At 46.3% G+C, this 15,470-nt stretch overlaps 1 protein-coding gene across 2 annotated transcripts in view; it reads right to left on the bottom strand.

Annotated features, from left to right (window-relative positions):
- Nucleotides 1-92: 92 nt before the first annotated feature.
- The window catches only part of CC2D1B (coiled-coil and C2 domain containing 1B), a 71,937-nt gene continuing 56,559 nt past the window's right edge, over nucleotides 93-15,470 (bottom strand). For both annotated transcript variants that reach the window (XM_019501304.1, XM_019501305.1), the window contains 10 exons: nucleotides 13,792-13,917; nucleotides 13,091-13,149; nucleotides 12,729-12,845; nucleotides 12,215-12,288; nucleotides 11,465-11,523; nucleotides 9,471-9,522; nucleotides 8,091-8,190; nucleotides 3,222-3,312; nucleotides 1,942-2,061; nucleotides 93-988 (listed from right to left, as the gene is read on the bottom strand). In XM_019501304.1, the coding sequence (XP_019356849.1) occupies nucleotides 1,942-2,061; nucleotides 3,222-3,312; nucleotides 8,091-8,190; nucleotides 9,471-9,522; nucleotides 11,465-11,523; nucleotides 12,215-12,288; nucleotides 12,729-12,845; nucleotides 13,091-13,149; nucleotides 13,792-13,917 (798 nt within the window). In that variant the 3' untranslated portion in view covers nucleotides 93-988. The remainder of the gene's footprint in view (nucleotides 989-1,941; nucleotides 2,062-3,221; nucleotides 3,313-8,090; nucleotides 8,191-9,470; nucleotides 9,523-11,464; nucleotides 11,524-12,214; nucleotides 12,289-12,728; nucleotides 12,846-13,090; nucleotides 13,150-13,791; nucleotides 13,918-15,470) is intronic.

Below are 15,470 nucleotides of genomic sequence, written 5' to 3'. Positions count from 1 at the left end.
ACCTGGTTTTATGTACATCGTCCATAAAAAAAAAAAAAAAAGTGTCTGCAAACAGCCATGGTCCAGTTTTCTATATAAGAGTGGCTATTTTCCCATCAGTTAATGGGCTTCAGCAGCCCAGTGAAATGAGAACCATCTAATGTTTCAGAAAACCCCGTGTTCTTTAAACTTTGTGACTCACTGAAGCAGTATAGCCTTATGTGGCCTGTTTAAAAGGATGAAGGCACAACATGCAGGCCACGTGGGAATGAGCAGTACAGGGAACATGGCAGACAGCAGGTACCAACTCAAAATGTAGATCTGCGACCCTACTGTTAAAACGGGTGGTAATCCTTTCATTACTGTAGCCATGTCTTTTAAAGGCACGTCTGTAAGAGCGCTGCAGTGTCACGTAGAGATGGAGGCGGGGCATTCGCTGGGGCTATAGCTCTGCTTAAAGTGAATTTTACGTTCCCTCCATCCCAGGAGATTAACAAGCAGAACACAATGACCTTCACGAGGGCCTGAGGGTGATGGTCAGAAGTGTCTGAAGGTTGTGTTCACTGCACTGCTTGGGAGCGTGAGAGCTCGTCTGCCTCAGAGCATGGAGTTGAGCGCAGGATAAATGGTGGAAGCACAAGGCCTTGCTTGTGCATTAACCAAACTTTTTTTGCATGGCTGCAGTGACTTTGTGAAGAGCAAACCATTTCATCCACTGCTGGGAAACAAGACCTGCATAGGAAGGTGTAACGAGTTCATTTAACATTAGTCCTACCTTAAGGCAACTTAGTCTATTTTGTGTGGATCAGTACCATCTCTCTGCTAGCAGTGAGTTTCCACAGCCTCGCAATGCTTGCCTTATAAAAGCGTTAACCAACACGCACTATAGGAGTTATGAAAATAAAGACTCGTTATGTTCAGTAGTGCATTCATTAACATCTTTGGTGCTTGCAAGTAGCAGCTTCTTCCTATGTACAAACTTGTTCTCCAGTTCTTATCATTCTTGGACCTGAAGGAAAAAAGATTTAACTGAGGTGGTGCCAAGTAGGTATTCCACATCTGTACACCAGTACAATACTGCTGCCATCAGCCTAACTGGAGGCTAGACAGCAGCCTTCACAGCAATCCCACACAAAATCCTTTAAGCTGCAGTGCTCCAGAGGACCGCGCGGACAACCGAGTTGCAGGGAGTTTGCTGAGCCAACTCACTACATAAAGTCTGCTGGTCCCAGAGCACCGGAAGGAGCTTGGAGACTTTTGAAGCTCCTTGACACTCTAGCTGACCTCTTCAGAGCTCTGAAAACCCTGAGCTCAGCATTTAATCACTTCTCAAATGGGCTTCTCACTGCTCCAAGTCTGACTCATGCACTAGCCTTCAAGATCTTTCAAATAATAAGCTTTTAAAGCCTCATAAACTGGCTGGCAGCTACTGATCTGGCTAATAGATCGGAATAGATTCACCAGCTTCACACAGGCATTTCAGCCTCATTTCTGGTTGTAAAAGAAAAGTGTGGCTTCAACCAGAGATGTTCTCTGATGGCTGGTGAGAGAGGAAGCCCAAGAGAAGAAAGACCATTTAATATTATTAAATACTGTCATTTAAATAAAAGTAGCAACCATTTGCTGTAACCAAGGAGATGCCCAAAACTTCTTAAAAAGGTCACAAGTATCTTTTATGAATGACAGTGTTAAGCAGCCTAGGTGAACAAGCTCCCCACCCCTGAAGATACTTAGCCCTACCATCTGGTCGACTTGTGATGGGATTGCTTTGGTATAAAAATTGTGACCAGGCTCTGAAGAGAAATGCTGCAAGACAAAGAAAAAAAGCCAGGCCACCACTAGAAATACAAGGAAGTGCCAGGCAGGAGCCTGAGCTACCCAGGCAGGTTGCCAAAGCACAGACAGTCAGTAACCCCCCTGTTCTCACCAGAAGCGTATTCAAGAAGAAATGGGTCTTCATACCTAGTGCTCGAGGACCAGCCAGTTCTCAGTAACTGTCTGAAGGTCTTGACCACTGAGTGGCTCCCTGAGTCTCACTTTTACCTCTAGTTTCCCACCAGTGGGCTTCCTGCCATCCAGAATCTGAAAGTACCAGAGAATACACACGCTGAAAAAGGAGCCGTCAGACCACCAATTCTTTGGCAGCTGTTGACTTGGTCTCCCATACTGTTAAGCAGTGAATACAAACATCCAGTACCACAGGTCCTTCTGTTCAGTAGATGAAGGGCCTGGGCATATTGGTAATAAAGAAAGGACTTCCATAATGAATAGAGGTCTTTATGAAAATCAAAAGAGTGGGTTCTGGAATGCTGTTTACCCACATACATCGGGGGGAGCGGCTAAAAACCCCACAGGGTAAAGCTGCATGCGAAGATTGGAGGGGGGGGGCGGAAATTTACAATCACAAGTTTCTAAAGTTAGAGACCACGAGGAGCGTCGAGTCTGAGCTGAACAACATGGATCACAGGATCCAAGCCACTTATTTCTGCCTCAGCCCCATGACTCCTGTTGGAACAGATCTTTCAGAAAACTAATTTTCAGAAAATTGTTAGTATTGATATCAAGGCTGCAACCAACAGGGAATCACCAGCTACCCAAGTACCCTGCTTCACTGGTCAACAGCTCTTCCTGCTTACGAGTGAACCCTTTCGTCTGTGTCCCACCAAGGGTTATAATAGCAAAAGAGCACCAGACCGTCCCAGGGCAAACTGGTTTAATGCAGGGGTGCTCAACCCCCAACCTGCACAGCCATGGCATCTGGTCTACAGGGCTCCCCATGGCAGCAGGGCAGCAGTGGCAATACTACCACCCTCCCCAGCTTCCAAATCCCCACCCTGCCCCCAAGAGGCAGGTAAGAGCTGAGCCATGCCTTCCCCCTCCAATGTGGGGAGGGGCCATGCCTCTCCCTTCCCCCACCCTTGCCAGGCCAGGCCCCTCCCTCTCCCTTCTGTGCACAGCTGGATGGGCCCTGGACCACCCAGAACATCAGACCAGGACCACCAGCTGGATCTGGCCTGCAGACAGAATGGGCACTGCCCATCCGGCCTATCAGGCAGAAAGGTTGGCCACCACTGGTCTAATGAAACACTTATTTATAACGACTTGGAGGGAGAAGGCCACAAATTATAGTTGTATAAATGCACTCGCTGAGAAGACACGTTTTTCTTTCTACACCTCTTGTGCTGCAGCTCTTTATTACTACTTATCTCAACAACGGAGCCAACCCCACGCAGGGAACGTACCTCAATGATCTCTCGAATTTCACATTCCATTTCCAATTTGTCCAGCTTCAAGTGCGCTGTTCCTACTTGCTTGTCACTTCTGAAAAAGGACCTGTTTCACAGAAAGCTTCCTTAGTGGACTTTAACACAATAATCATTTGTATTACTCTATCATCTAGCAGCCCTAGTCGGGTCATGCCTTTCATTTAGATTACAGGATAATAGCAAGGACCATCTGCAACTAAAATGGAGAGACAGTAGATGCAGGTCTTTCATTAAACGGAAGCAGAAAATCAGAAAAAAAGTATAAAACAGGAGCAATAGGGACAGAGACCTGGCTGAGCACCCTACATAGCAGCCACTTATCATTGCTTAGGACACCTTCAAGGCTTCCCCACCTCTGGACTATTGATCAAGACCTTTGAAAAATGGTCAGCTGGAGGGAAGGATATGCCCTACCACACAGGAGATGCCCAGGAAGCTCCTGCGAGCTGCTGCCTAGCAGAGCTGAATGAAAACATTTCAAAACTAGTTCATCAGCACGGCAATCTCAGGGAGACCGAAGCGTTTCAGAGGAACATGTTGATTCTGACAACATTTTTGATGGGAGGAAGTTGAATTGTTTTGAGTATTTCATTCTGATAACTGTCAAAGCACTTCATTTTAATCAGGGGAAGTGTTTTATTTCAGCTTTATCGTTCCGATTAACTTCATTTCATTAACGTCCCCATTTCGCAGAACATTTTGGCATTTCATCTGTATTTGGAAGAAAAGTGAAAAGTCAGTCTCGTGAGTTCTGTCCTTCTCTGTGTCCAACAGTTTTTTCAGGGAGGGAACCTTTTCCTTAGCAGTTGGACTCAATCCCTTGATGGCAGTCCAGGTATAAGACCCCACCTCCTAGCAGATGAACTCTTCTAAGTGACAAATTTCCAAAACGCAGGTGCCATTCAAGGCAAAGCCGTGGGCACAGAATCTGGGGGGCAATCAGGCTATTTCCTTACAAACACCCCTTCACAAAAAACAACAGGCAGGAAGTCTGGAGGGAACGCAGCTAGCTACTTGGGCAAGACTGCATTAGCTTGGGAGTGTAAACCTGCTCAATTCCAAGCACGGCCGGGCCCAGCTGGAATACATGCAGCGAGGCTCAGAGTGTAACAAGATACTGCTAGCAGAGGCAAGTGCCGACAGTAAAAGCCAGAAAAGGCCACTGCAGCGCAGTTCAAGATCACCACAGGAGCCTGAATGGTTTTCTTGGAGGCTTGGTAAGTGGAATGGTTTGGACTTGGTGGTTAGATGCAATCCTCAGTATCTTTTAGGTGATATCCCTGCTGTTAGAGCAGGGGTGGGCAAAATGCGGCCCAGGGGCCAGAAGCAGCCCACTAGGCCATTCTATCCGGCCCGCAGGGCCCCTAAAAAATTTAGAAGATAAATATTCATCTGCCCCTGGCTGCCTACCTTGCGGCCCTTGATGGTTTACCAAAATTCAGTAAGCGGCCCTCCGCCCAAAATAATTGCCCACCCCTGCGTTAGAGAGTCGCCTTTTCACAGGAGCAGCTGTGAGTCCCATGAGCCAGTTGTTCTGTACAAGTGCTAGAACGGCCCTAATTTTACCTGTCTCCAAGCTTTTTGCTCAACACCTGCGCAGTGGCAAAGCAAGTCTGTGGGCAAAGGCTCTTGCAGGGGGTTGGGAGCATATGTAGCAGTTTCTCTAGAAATGACCCTGGCACTTTCCTCTCCCTTTCCAGGCCAACAGTTTTAAGCCTGCCTGATACAGCCTTGTAAGCACATCCTTAAGTGGGTGGAAGAGCCACATTCAGAGGTATTTAGGTAGGAGGGTGACATGCCCGGGGGGGGGGGGGTCTTCCAGAGCCCCCCCCCCCATATATTCCAATCTTCTCAATGTTTGCTTCCATCTTTTGCAAATGTTCAACATCAATGCTGCTGCCTGGAATAAGAGTAGCTTTAAAAGGAGCCTCAGCTGAAGTTGCATGGAGTGAGATTTGACTGGAAAAAATAAAGGCTTTTTTCCTTTCCCTCTACAAGGTCTGTGTCTGCTTTGCTCACATGCTCCCTAAAGAATCTCAGTGTAACCGGATATATGAAAGGTATCTTACTGTGCTCCCTTATGCCCCTGAGCAAGTAGTCAGAAGCAGGGACCAGTGGCTCATAAGGGACAAACCACTGCTGCTCAAAGCAAAATGCTCCAGGTTTGCTAGCCAAGGCTGTGCCAGGCATAGCCCAGCCATGACCATGGCAACCAAGATAGCCACAGCCACTGCACTGGAGACCACGCACCACACAGCAACTTGCAGTCAGCTTAGGCACCAGTGATGAAGTCTTTGCTGCAGCTGCCTCCCACTTCCATCACGAGTCCATCAGAGCACAGAACAGGAACACAGAGCTGGTGCTCCCAGAACTTGAGACAAATGACAGTGAAGCGACGATCCAGTTCCCCTGCCCGAAGCTCTGCCTACAGTGGTACAGGCTACAGCAAGAGGCTGCAGAAGTCCTGCAGAGAGACATGTAGCACAATGAATTCATCTAGCCGCGTGTTTCTGCTAAGTCAGGTCTTCGGCATTTTCTTCTGTTCACAACCTCTCCACAGCAAAGCAGCAACTCCTCTTTCTTTAACACAGGAGCTTGCAGAGACAGGCCCCAAAGCCAGATTAATTCTGGAGCCCACAGAAAGGAGGAAGCACCTTACTTCAAAAGTTTCACCTGGGATCTCCCCTCCTCCGAGGGGAAGCATTTGGCTTGGAAAGGTTTTCAAGACTTTGAAGGCAACGAGGCAGACTGATATGCAGGACAGCTCCGCACTGCTCCTCGGAGGGGGGCAGGAGCAAGAGGCTCTGGTGCAGATCCCTGGGTCACGTCTTTGCAAGCAGGAGGTACTTTAAAAAGGAGTGGGAAAGTGTTGCCAGAAAGGCTGAAAGGACCAGCCGTGTCTGAAGGTGCTCCTAAGAAAGGTGTTAACTTCCTTTCCTGGGGAGGAAAGGGGGGTGGGCTCAGGCTGTCTCATCTGTGTTGCTGGGTCACAGCTGAATAGGAAGCAGGGACAGCCAAGGGCAAAGGGGACAGACAAGCTCTTCGTCTGTGAGGGGTCAGAGAAGGATCTGGCACGTTTCTGGTGGCTCAGGCATTGTGGGGAAACCATCGCAGGCAGGGCTGCTCCACTGCATTGCTGAGTTCTGCACAGACTTCACCTTCATTCATCGGTGCCCCAGGAAGCCTGCCTGGAGGAAGCTGAACAAGGGGCATTTCTTCTCCCTTTCCTTCCCCCTGCTGCCCGGTTCCTAGGGAAGGTCTTGCCCCACACACAGATTTTGAGGGTGACAACCCAGAAAACCAGAGGGTTCCAGTTTCAAATCTTTCAACAAATCCTTGGAAAGGCTCTGCTCCAAAGGAAGACTTGGAGCCCATTGACTGCATAGAGCTGAAGAGGGGGAGTTTCCCCAGCAGCAGCCCAAAGCCTGACTCAGAATCAAGCTGCCAGGGGGAAGGGACAGGCCTCTACGAAGCCTTTCAGATCACAGAGGATGGAGAAATATTAGAGTTAAACTAAACCAATGCGACTACTGCCAAGCCACCTGGCTAAGGAGGAGACAGGAAGGTCCTATAACAGGGAGGGCAGCAGAACAGTCTGATGATGGAGGAAAGGGGAAGAGCATTCAGGAGAGAAGAATCTTTTCCAGGGATGTAAATGCAAGATTTAGATTTAACAAGACAAAGGCTCTTCCTTTATAAATGGCTCAGTAATGCCGCACATAGTCATCAATTAACCTTTATATAAATCGAGAGCCATTTCTCAGCAGCTACAGAGCATTTCTACGTGCCACAGTCAGGAAGCAAGACAGACACGTTATCCAACTTGTCAGCCTAATAATGGGTCATAATTAATCTTGGGATTAACAAATCTAGGGCACTCCAGTACCAATAGATTCAAAACAAGCCCAGATGCAGACCCATTCCCCTAAACATTTCCCATCGTTAACTGCCTTTGTCTGCTCTCTGTCTAGGAACTTGTAGACCCCCATTGCTATAGCATTGAAGCATAAAGCGAGAAGGCAGGCACCACTGCATTCCCCACTAAGAAACACAACCCTGGGGTTTTGCTGGGACCTTAGGAAAAGCATTAGGTCCTTCTGTGCCTTTTAGATGTCTCCATCTCCGAGATGAGGGACAGTCTACATGCCAACTCATATACTGTAAGGCTGAATTCACAATTAAAGGCCAAGAAGTGCTGTGAGATCCTCAAACAGAGGTAATAAAGATGGGCAAAATATTATTACAATTGGCATTTAATTATCATCCTGTTTACTATTACCAGTGGTTTGCCAACAGACGTGCAGATATTTGGGTGTGGATGAAAGATATTGGATAAAACTTCAGGGCCCAGGCTGATCTTCAGAGCCCAGGTTGAGAGTCTGGCACAGCTGCACCTCAATATGCACCCCAAGATTGAGTAGCAAAAACTGCAGTGAGGAGAGGCATCAGGCAGCTTTCATTACTTTACCCAATTCCACCACACAATAACATGTCCCAAACAATCCCAAGTGATTAAGACATGGTGGCACTTGGAACAGGAACAAAGCAGATTATGCTAAAATTTCCCAAATTGTATAACACCCCTGAAACAGTGCTGAAATACAGTCACCTACAACTGACCTCTCAGGGGCAAGTGTCCATTAGCAAGTTTTTTCAGCACTTTATAAGGGAGTCATGAAGATCAGAAACACATGGAAGGTAGCATGGAACCAGACAGCTCTTTACCGCTCGACTAAAAAGCAGGGTAAATCCCTAAACTGCAGCCAAAGTCAATCCTGCCATTTTCTTGTCCAGTAAGTCCACTATTACCAAGTAAATATGGGGAATAAAAACCTCTCGTCTTACCCCTTGTGAAATATTTCAAATTTAATTCCTTTAGTTTGAATCACTCTTCGGAAACCTCTGTGATTTCGGTTAATATTCAGCTTGAACAGCTGATTATATTCTGGAAGGAAGAAGGAGAAGGATGAGAAAATTGTGAAAATCAAATTGGAGCAGTCAGATCTTTTTCAGAGATAGACACGGTGCATTGCAAACTCTAATTCTACCCAGTTTTGCTCATCTGTAATTCAATTTCACACCTGTATTGTCAATCAACTTTAGTACCCTGGGGGAAATGAAGTACAGAAAAGTAAAGTGACTTTTCAGTAAGGTGACACTGTTGGCAAGCCCAGCTCCACAAAACGTTATGTTTGTCTGACAGACAAAGACCAAAAAGCAAGCAAGAAAAATAAGAATCTTGCAGGAAAATAAGAACTATGGGGAACATTTTATTAGCCATGAAGTTAAGCACGGCTGCTAATAAAAATAACATGACACCTTTTCATCTGAGGGTCTCCAAGCAGCTTACAATTACGCTTCTCAGCACAGTATCATCCTCATTTTGGAAGCTAAGCACAGATGGTAAGAGACTTGCCCAAAATCCCAAAATAAGACGAGAGAAGAGCTGAGATGTTCAGTTTTCTAAACTCCTGCTCTAGCCATAAAGCACCACCTCCCTGATATAAGCACACCAGGGTGCAAGTTTCACCACAAGACATCTGGGCCATGCCTAGGTGCTAAGGGGGCGATCTGAAAAAGGACAGATGAAAGAAGAGTAGCTGTATTCAGATTTTTTTTTTTTTAGAAACAATGAATGTGTTGCTTCATCATACTTCATTACTAAGATTTTCAATTTAATACTATGTCTATTATTGTTAATCAGAGCTTCACAACTCACACCCCAGGCACCGAGTTTGCACCATAAAATATACCAGGTGATTGTTGATGAACTGGAAAAGACCATACATACTTTCACTGCGCTAATATAACCAAAAGAAACCAGATAAGATTCCTCAAACATATCACTCGCTATCCACTGAGGACAACTGATCCCCCATGAAGCATAAATAAATAATTTAGTCATTCTTTAACTTTTTGCGTCACTGGCCTATCGCTTACCAAGGTTGCCATAACAGCCCACACTGGCTGGACAATAGCAAAGGCTCGGTAGTACTGAGGAGAGAGATCACATCATTAAGTGACCTGCACCACACCCAGGAGACAGTGGGGAAGAAACCCACAGAACAGTTGGCTATAACCTGTGACTACACGTCTTGTCACTGAAGACAGGAGCACAGTTCACTCTTCAGCCTGGCGCTTGTCCCAGCTGTGAGGCAAGCCTCTACTCCACAGTGGCTTTTTAAGGTGCAGAGTTTCATGCCTCCCCCCAAAGGAGATACAAACCTGGAGAATTGGTATTCTTAATTACTGCCGTTTTACTTTTCTGAGCTTGCTCCTATTACAAAAAGAAAAGGAAAAATCTTTACATAAAATCATCAACCCTGGCTGCAAAATACTGTTAATACTAACTGGTGTTAGATCTGTATATTGAAAAAGTTTGACGTGTGTGTGTGGTGGTGGTGGTGGTGGGGGGTTATCCAGGGTAAAATGGGCACGGGTTTATTTACGATTAAAATATTTGTACTTCATTGTGGTGACTAAATACAACACCAGATACAGAACAAGCTAAATAAAATATTAAATACAAATCCTACAGATACATTTTGTGGCCGTGCTCAGTTCAGAACATTCATCATAAAGCTACCAAATGCTACCACTATGCCGCATGATAAACTACGCACGTACGCTAGGCAATAATACCTTTCCTTCTGCATGAGCTGGAATAACAAGAAGCTTCTGGTGCTGCACAAGGAGCCCAATGCAAATCATTCAGGGAATTGCCCAACTATTATTTTCCCTGACAATCAATCTGCCACCAAAATGAATTAACTTTTAACCCAAAGCAGAGTACAAACTAAATCTCTGGGGACTGAACAAGGACAATGTGACCTAATTATTGTAGCTACTTTGAAAAACTGATTTCAACTATGAAGGAGAAAGCACTATATTTCATGTTTTTTGGCTACAACGTGGGGATCTGGCTTGCGAATACTGAAAAATAAAGATTAAAGCCAGCCATGATGACTTTCTGTGGATTTCTTATCATGTTTCACAGCCAGGCCCTGATCCCTGTTACATCAAAGTCAAGCCAATGGAGTGACTCCACACTGAAGTCCATGTAACTTAAGATGAGAACACAGACCTGCCCTTTTCTCCTCTCATTTTTTCCACTGGAAATTCAATGGGCTTCAATGGAATGACTTGATGTTTCTCAAGGGATAGGAATCAGGCCCTGAATGTTTTTAAAAAAATCCTTCAGAGTCTATTACCACATGGCTCCATGCTGTTATGAGACTAGGCATGTGGTGACAGGAGGTCAGATGTACTATCCACACTTTAAAGGCCCCTCTAGTGCTGACACCTGCATCCAGGGCTTGGGGGAATGCTGCTGCAGCCAGCATTTAGGACAAGGGGAGAACCTCACTTCTCATTGCCTGGCTTGCCCTGTATTTGTTAAGGTGGATAACCGATTTGCACGTGCATCAGCTTCTTTGACCATCCTGCTGCAGATCGGTGCAGGACGCCTGTATCAACCCATAAAGCCCACACACCAGTGATATTCACATACACACAAACAGTAATGTTCCAAAAAAGTGATCCTGAATACACAGGGTAGCCAGCACACAAGAAAACTGCATGCCTGAGAGTGTTGAAAGGTCTCTTGGAAAGATGGGCTAGCAACAGCAGTCTCCCAAAGCAGGAAGACAAAACGTGTTTCAGACCCAGTGGGGCTGACAGCCATCGCAGCTTCATGCGAGAGAAGGGAGGAGCCCAACACATGGTTGAAATGACAAAGCCTCAGAAGGGCCAAATCTTCACAGTGACAAAGCACAATGAATTCTTTAGCAGCAGACGGTGAGTTTACACAGATGCAGACCAGCCATTAAGGCTGGGAAATTTGTCCAGGCCAGGCCCTTTCTACAGACATGTTTCCATCTGCCGACAAAGTAAAAAAAGATTCATGTGCATTTCTATGAGGCCAGAGTTTGGGCTTTTTTTGTCTATTTCTCAGACTTAACTCTCTAATGCCTACATCTCCTTCCTCTCCCCACATTTTAGAAAAAAAACATCCAAACAGTCTGGCTCTTAGGTCTACAGCTCAGTTATAACAAACACCTGGTGAAAGTTCCAACTAACTGATCACCGTGCTGGAAAACAGAGACCTCTGGCTCCTCGAAGTGAGCTTCATGTCGTGTTGCTAGACCCACATCTAACACACTGGTAGGTAACGCAGTGTCTCGGACTGAGGAATGGCAAAGGCCTGGACATGTACTCACCACGTTCGGGTAATGAAATTCAAATCTCACAAATGCATCCAAGTCATCTGGCGCCACACCTGTGTAAGACAACAGTTGGTCACTCAAGTCAGTCCAAACAGCCTCAGGGACCCAGTGTGGACACTGTAGCACATTCTTAATAGACGAAGATTTTCAAAAGCATCTCATTGACTCTGTGACATTTGTGTTCCAAATCTCGAAGGTAGTTGTGAAAAACTGATCCGTTAACTCTAAACCCCATTAGACATGCAGCCACAGGAAAACCTCCAGGCAATGCTCCTGTTTGATCATTTCAGAACTGCTTCAAATGCCATTTAAAGCACCAAAAACAAAGGATCAAGAAGAGACTGGCTGCCATATTCTAGAGAGCAATCCCTGTTGCTTGGCTCTGAGAGCACAAGTGACCAAAGTCCGCCCAAGAGCTGTGGTAAATATTCAGGACAAAACTTGAAGCCATATGGAGCTTGAGTGGAGACCCACTTTTGAGTAACACCCTGGGAATCCAAGAATCTCTGCTCAAACAAGACAAAACTCTGCAGCGTTAACTTGAGTTTTGCCTTAGGTTTGTTGTTTGGATTTGAACCCAAAATACACAGGTTTGTGCCAATATGCATGGAAAATGGTTTTGTTTCAAGGGCTTCAAGATTCCCATTACCTCCCAGACAAATAAATCTGATTCACCACCACCAACTCCCTTATGGTTTGATAAAGAGAGAGGCAAAAGTATCAGCTCAATATCCTGCATATTACCTGGAGGAGCTGGCAGGTTTATTCCCCTGACAACGATGAGATGCATTTCTGTGCTGTTGAGTTCAGAAAATATCCTGTGAAGAGACGAACAAAAATCCAGTTTCCGTCCCGTTCAGTCCCCAGCACACGGCCAGGCCAGGATTCCAGTGCTGTTGTACAGACACACTTGCCAAATGAAGGTGAATGAGAGTCCTGCAGAAAAGCTTATTTCTACATAAACCACAGCTTAAACACTGGAGAAGTAGAGTACCTAGACAAGCTGTTTTCTGTTTTGTATCTCCAGTGTTACAAGTGATATTGTAAAAGATGCCAAGAACAAACCTCAAAGACACCACCTATGGGGCATTTACGATTAGATTAACCTGTCCTGGGAATAACAGAACCTCAAGTGGAAGCTGTGAAATGGCTACTTCATTTGGCGTTTAACTCCTGTCAATTCTGACTGGAGGGAAAACTATCAATGCCCCAATTCCCCTAGCACACTGCCTCAGTCTGCTTATGGACACACTCATACCTTATCATTTTAAAGGTTCTCTCCTCAAAGTGATGGCTTGGAGGATCCATCCCCTGGGCTTGGGCAAGCTGTAGGATCTCCAGGTCCTTCTTACAACCTTGTGCCAGCTTTTCAAACCTGTAACCAGAAGTCAACCAATGACATGAATGAACAGCGCAGAGAGAACTTCACTTGGTTCAGAACACCGACCGATCTACTTTGAGCTCCACCAGGCTGCAAAGGTACCAAGTCATTCAGTGACCAAGGACCCACAATCACTGATACTCTTACAGGCTGGAAAGGCTTCCCAGTCCCTGCCAGGGCAGACCAAGTGCTGAAGGAACCACATGAAAATACATACAGGTGGTGGCCTCCCATCTTACCGTGTCGTTTCTGCGACATTTCCCAGATGCATGAACTGCTTGGAATACTGCAAACATTTCTGTTAACAGAAAAGAAATGACAAATTATCCAAAGGGAGCCTTTGAAAAAAAAGACAACAGATGAGAAGCTCCCTGTCACATTGGCTTTTTCTAATGGAAGATGATAACTCTGGGTCTGCCTAAATTTCTAGAAGTGTGCCCTGCTTATAAAAATGCAAAGCCAACATCACCTCAACACTACCAGAGCCAAGTTCAACAATTGCTTTGACTTCTTTCCTTGACTGACGCATTTTTCTCTTGGTTCCTTGACCTGGCAAAATACCCCAGGATTTGCACTGCCTTAAAAGTAAAGGTTAAAGTTTTAAACTCAGGCACCCAAAGCTGGACACTCAAGCTAATGGCTTGATTTCAACAGTTGCTGAGCTTCATGGGGCTCCCACAGACTTCAAATGGGAGCACCCTTGAAAACTAGGCCATTAATTTAAAGGGTCTAACTCAGGCACTTGTGTTTGAAAATGCTGTCCTAAGGACTCAAAAAATCATCAATATCTTTTAATAGGAGCTGAAAATCCTATAGACACAAAGATAGGATCGTGACCATAGCAGCAACATAAACCAAAGTGCTACCGGGACCGCAAAGCATTTCTCCCACCAAAGGATTCTCAGTGAACAATGGAGCCCTGTCAGGGAAAGGCAGTTACCTCGTGCTGGTCCTTTAGCAGCTTTATGAGCTGTGTGTACACCTCATCTGCCTTCTGAGACAGCCTGATGTCCTCATGGTGTATGAAGATAAAGTCACCTTCATCATCGGTGGGGGGTGATGGCAACTGCAAAACAACACAAAGCGCATCGTAAGAGTCAGTTTCATAGTAGGTAGGGTTGGAAAGGACCTGAACAGATCAAGTCTGACCCCTTGCCACGGGCAAGAAACAATGCTGGGGTCAAACGAGTCCAGCTACGTGACTGTCTAGTCTCCTTCTGAAGACTCCCAGGGTAGGTGCAAGCACCACTTCCCTTGGAAGTTGGTTGCAGATCCTAGCTGCCTTGACTGTGAAGTAGTGCCTCCTGATGTCTAGCCTGAATCTACTTACAGTCAACTTATGGCCGTTATTTCTCGTTACTCACAGTACTGCTCAGGGGAACAGGGACTCTGCCACTGCCTGCTGGTCCCCCTTGGCAAGTTTATAAACAACCACCAGATCCCCTCTCAGCCTCCTCTTGTGGAGGCTGAATAGGTTCAGGTCTCGTAGCCTCTCCTTGTAGGGCCTGCCCTGCTGCCCCCTGACCATGCGAGTGGCCTCCTCTGGACCCTCTCCATGCTGTCCACATCCCTCTTGAAGTGCAGCGCCCAGAACTGGACGCAGTACTCCAACTGCAGCCTGACCGGTGTTGCATAGAGGGGGAGGATCACCTCCTTGGACCTGCTCGTGATGCATCTGTGGATGCATGACAAGGTGCAGTTAACCTTCCTGACCATGTCCCCACATTGGCAGCCCATGTTCATCTTGGAATCAATAGATCCTTTTCTGCCTCCGTGCTGACGAGAAGGGAGTTCCCTAGCCTGTAGGTATGCTGCTGATTCTTTCTCCCCAGGTGCAGCACCTTGCACTTGTCAGTATTGAACTCCATCCTATTCTCATCTGCCCACCTCTGTAACCTGTCCAGATCTAGTTGTAGCCTGTCCCTCTCTTCTAGCGTGCCTACTTCTCCCCACATCTTAGTGTCATCCGCAAATTTGAACAGGGTGCTTTTCACCCCCTCGTCCAAGTCACTGATAAAGATGGTGAACAGTGCGGGCCCAAGGCCTGAGCCCTGGGGGACCCCACTGCCCACATGCCTATAGGTTGAAAATGACCCGCCCACCACCACTCTCTGGGTGCGGCCCTTCAGCCAATTTGCAACCCATCTATCTGACTCCGTAGGCACTGACGCCACAGCTGTCTAATTTCTTAATGAGAATGGGGTGAGACAGTATTGAAGGCCTTCCTGAAGTCCAGAAAGACTATGTCGACTGCAACACCTGCATCCAAGGATTTTGTGACCTGGTTGTCACAAAACACTGTCCCTTGGAAAAACACTGAAGCAGAATTAAAGCAACAAGAAAGAGAAGTAAAGCATGAGCCGGTGAGGGAAGGTAGCTATAGAGGCTGGTAGAGAGAGACAGAGAATTCAGAATGGCTGGTTCCAGTCCATCTGTTAGTTGCCACCATGTGATGGTTACCTATGTGGGAAACTAATGGTCCCAGTCCAGCTGTTCAGAGTGCAGCTATTAGTTACAAATTGGTGCTTTGGAGGCCAGGAAGCAAAAGGGTTCTGGGGATTGAACCCACTTGCACACTTTCAGCTGCTTCTTCCACACCAGGCATATCTGGATTGTGTG

The sequence above is a fragment of the Gavialis gangeticus genome, unplaced genomic scaffold (assembly GCF_001723915.1).
Source record: "Gavialis gangeticus isolate Ggan-Ray unplaced genomic scaffold, GavGan_comp1, whole genome shotgun sequence".
In the NCBI taxonomy this organism is placed as follows: domain Eukaryota; kingdom Metazoa; phylum Chordata; order Crocodylia; family Gavialidae; genus Gavialis; species Gavialis gangeticus.
Note: the sequence above shows the minus strand (reverse complement) of the source record. Positions and strands in the feature narration are given on the sequence as shown.